At 52.3% G+C, this 1,288-nt stretch overlaps 1 protein-coding gene across 1 annotated transcript; it reads right to left on the bottom strand.

The window, feature by feature from the left end:
- On the bottom strand, window positions 1-777 carry LOC139703640 (olfactory receptor 6E1-like). The gene has a single exon (XM_071607119.1). It carries the CDS (start codon window positions 775-777, stop codon window positions 1-3), a length of 777 nt encoding a protein of 258 aa, XP_071463220.1.
- Between the last annotated feature and the right edge of the window lie 511 nt (window positions 778-1,288).

The following is a 1,288-nucleotide window of genomic DNA, read 5'->3' as shown; positions in this document are numbered from 1 at the left end:
CTACAAGAAGATGGAGCTGCCATAGTACAGCGTTACCACCGTGATGTGCGAAGCGCAGGTGGAGAAGGCCTTGCGCCGGCCCTGCGCCGAGGGCATCCGGAGCACCGTGATGATGATGCAGGTGTAGGACACGCCGGTCAGGAGCAGGGAGCCCAGGAGCAGCACCGCCGAGGAGGCGAAGTCCGCCAGCTCCGCCAGAGAGGTGTCCGCGCAGACCAGCTTCAGCACCGGGGCGCTGTCGCAGAAGAAGTGGTTCACCACGTTGGACCCACAGAAGGGCAGGGGGGCCGTTAAAACTGATGGCGCCAGGATGGACAGAAAGGCGCCCACGTAAGACCCCAGGAGCAGCGCCGCGCACGTCTGTCTGTTCATGATGAGCGCGTACCGCAGTGGGTTGCAGATGGCGACGTACCGATCAAAGGACATGACCGCCAGGAGGAAAAACTCGGTGGACCCCAAGAGGAAGTAGAAGAAAGACTGCGTGAGGCAGCCCACAAAGGAGATGGCTTTGGTGAGGGAGAAAGTGTTGGCCAGCATCTCAGGCACCACCGTGGAGGTGATGGCCACCTCAAGGAAGGAGAGGTTGGCTACGAAGAAGTACATGGGTGAGTGCAGGCGTCGGTCACAGCACACTAGAAGGATGATCAGGGTGTTGCCGACCAGAGATGTCAGGTACATGAGCAGGAACACAGAGAAAAGAAGAATGTTCACGGGTTTCTCATTCTGAAACCCAAGCAGGATGAACTCAGTGACCCTGGTCAGGTTGCTCCCATCCATGCAGCTTCCACTTCCACCTGTAGTGAAGGAAAGAGGGGTTCATTGCGGTTCCTTGCATATCACCCTGGAGGCACTCATCCTACCTACATGAATTAAGCCCCTTTTGTTTTTATGGAGGGAATCATAATGAAAGCAAATGATTATTTTCCAGTGTTCAAATAGGCCCTGAGATGAGCCAGGGAAGATAAGAGAACTCATAACTGGGATGCCCTCCTAATAGGAATGAGTCTCATGGACTTTGTGACAACTTCCACCTCTCCTTAGGAAAGCTGTGAACCTCTTTTGATGGGGAATCCAGCGGCTCTCAAGACCTGTGGACAACTGCATGGACATACTGTAGTGCCCCTCACCCTCTCAGAGGCCAAGTATTCATTTACAGTGCTGACAGGCACAGCTGCAATCACACAACTCTACATTAGTGCATAGATACAAAGTGTCTTTTAAAGATATTTTATTACCAATGAGAAAGAAAAATATTGAAAAAACACAACTATACACAATCACATAATAG

This window comes from Marmota flaviventris (genome assembly GCF_047511675.1).
Source record: "Marmota flaviventris isolate mMarFla1 chromosome 5 unlocalized genomic scaffold, mMarFla1.hap1 SUPER_5_unloc_1, whole genome shotgun sequence".
NCBI classification, from domain to species: Eukaryota; Metazoa; Chordata; class Mammalia; order Rodentia; family Sciuridae; genus Marmota; species Marmota flaviventris.
The sequence above is the reverse complement of the archived record's forward strand: the minus strand, read 5'-3'. Positions and strand labels throughout refer to the sequence as shown.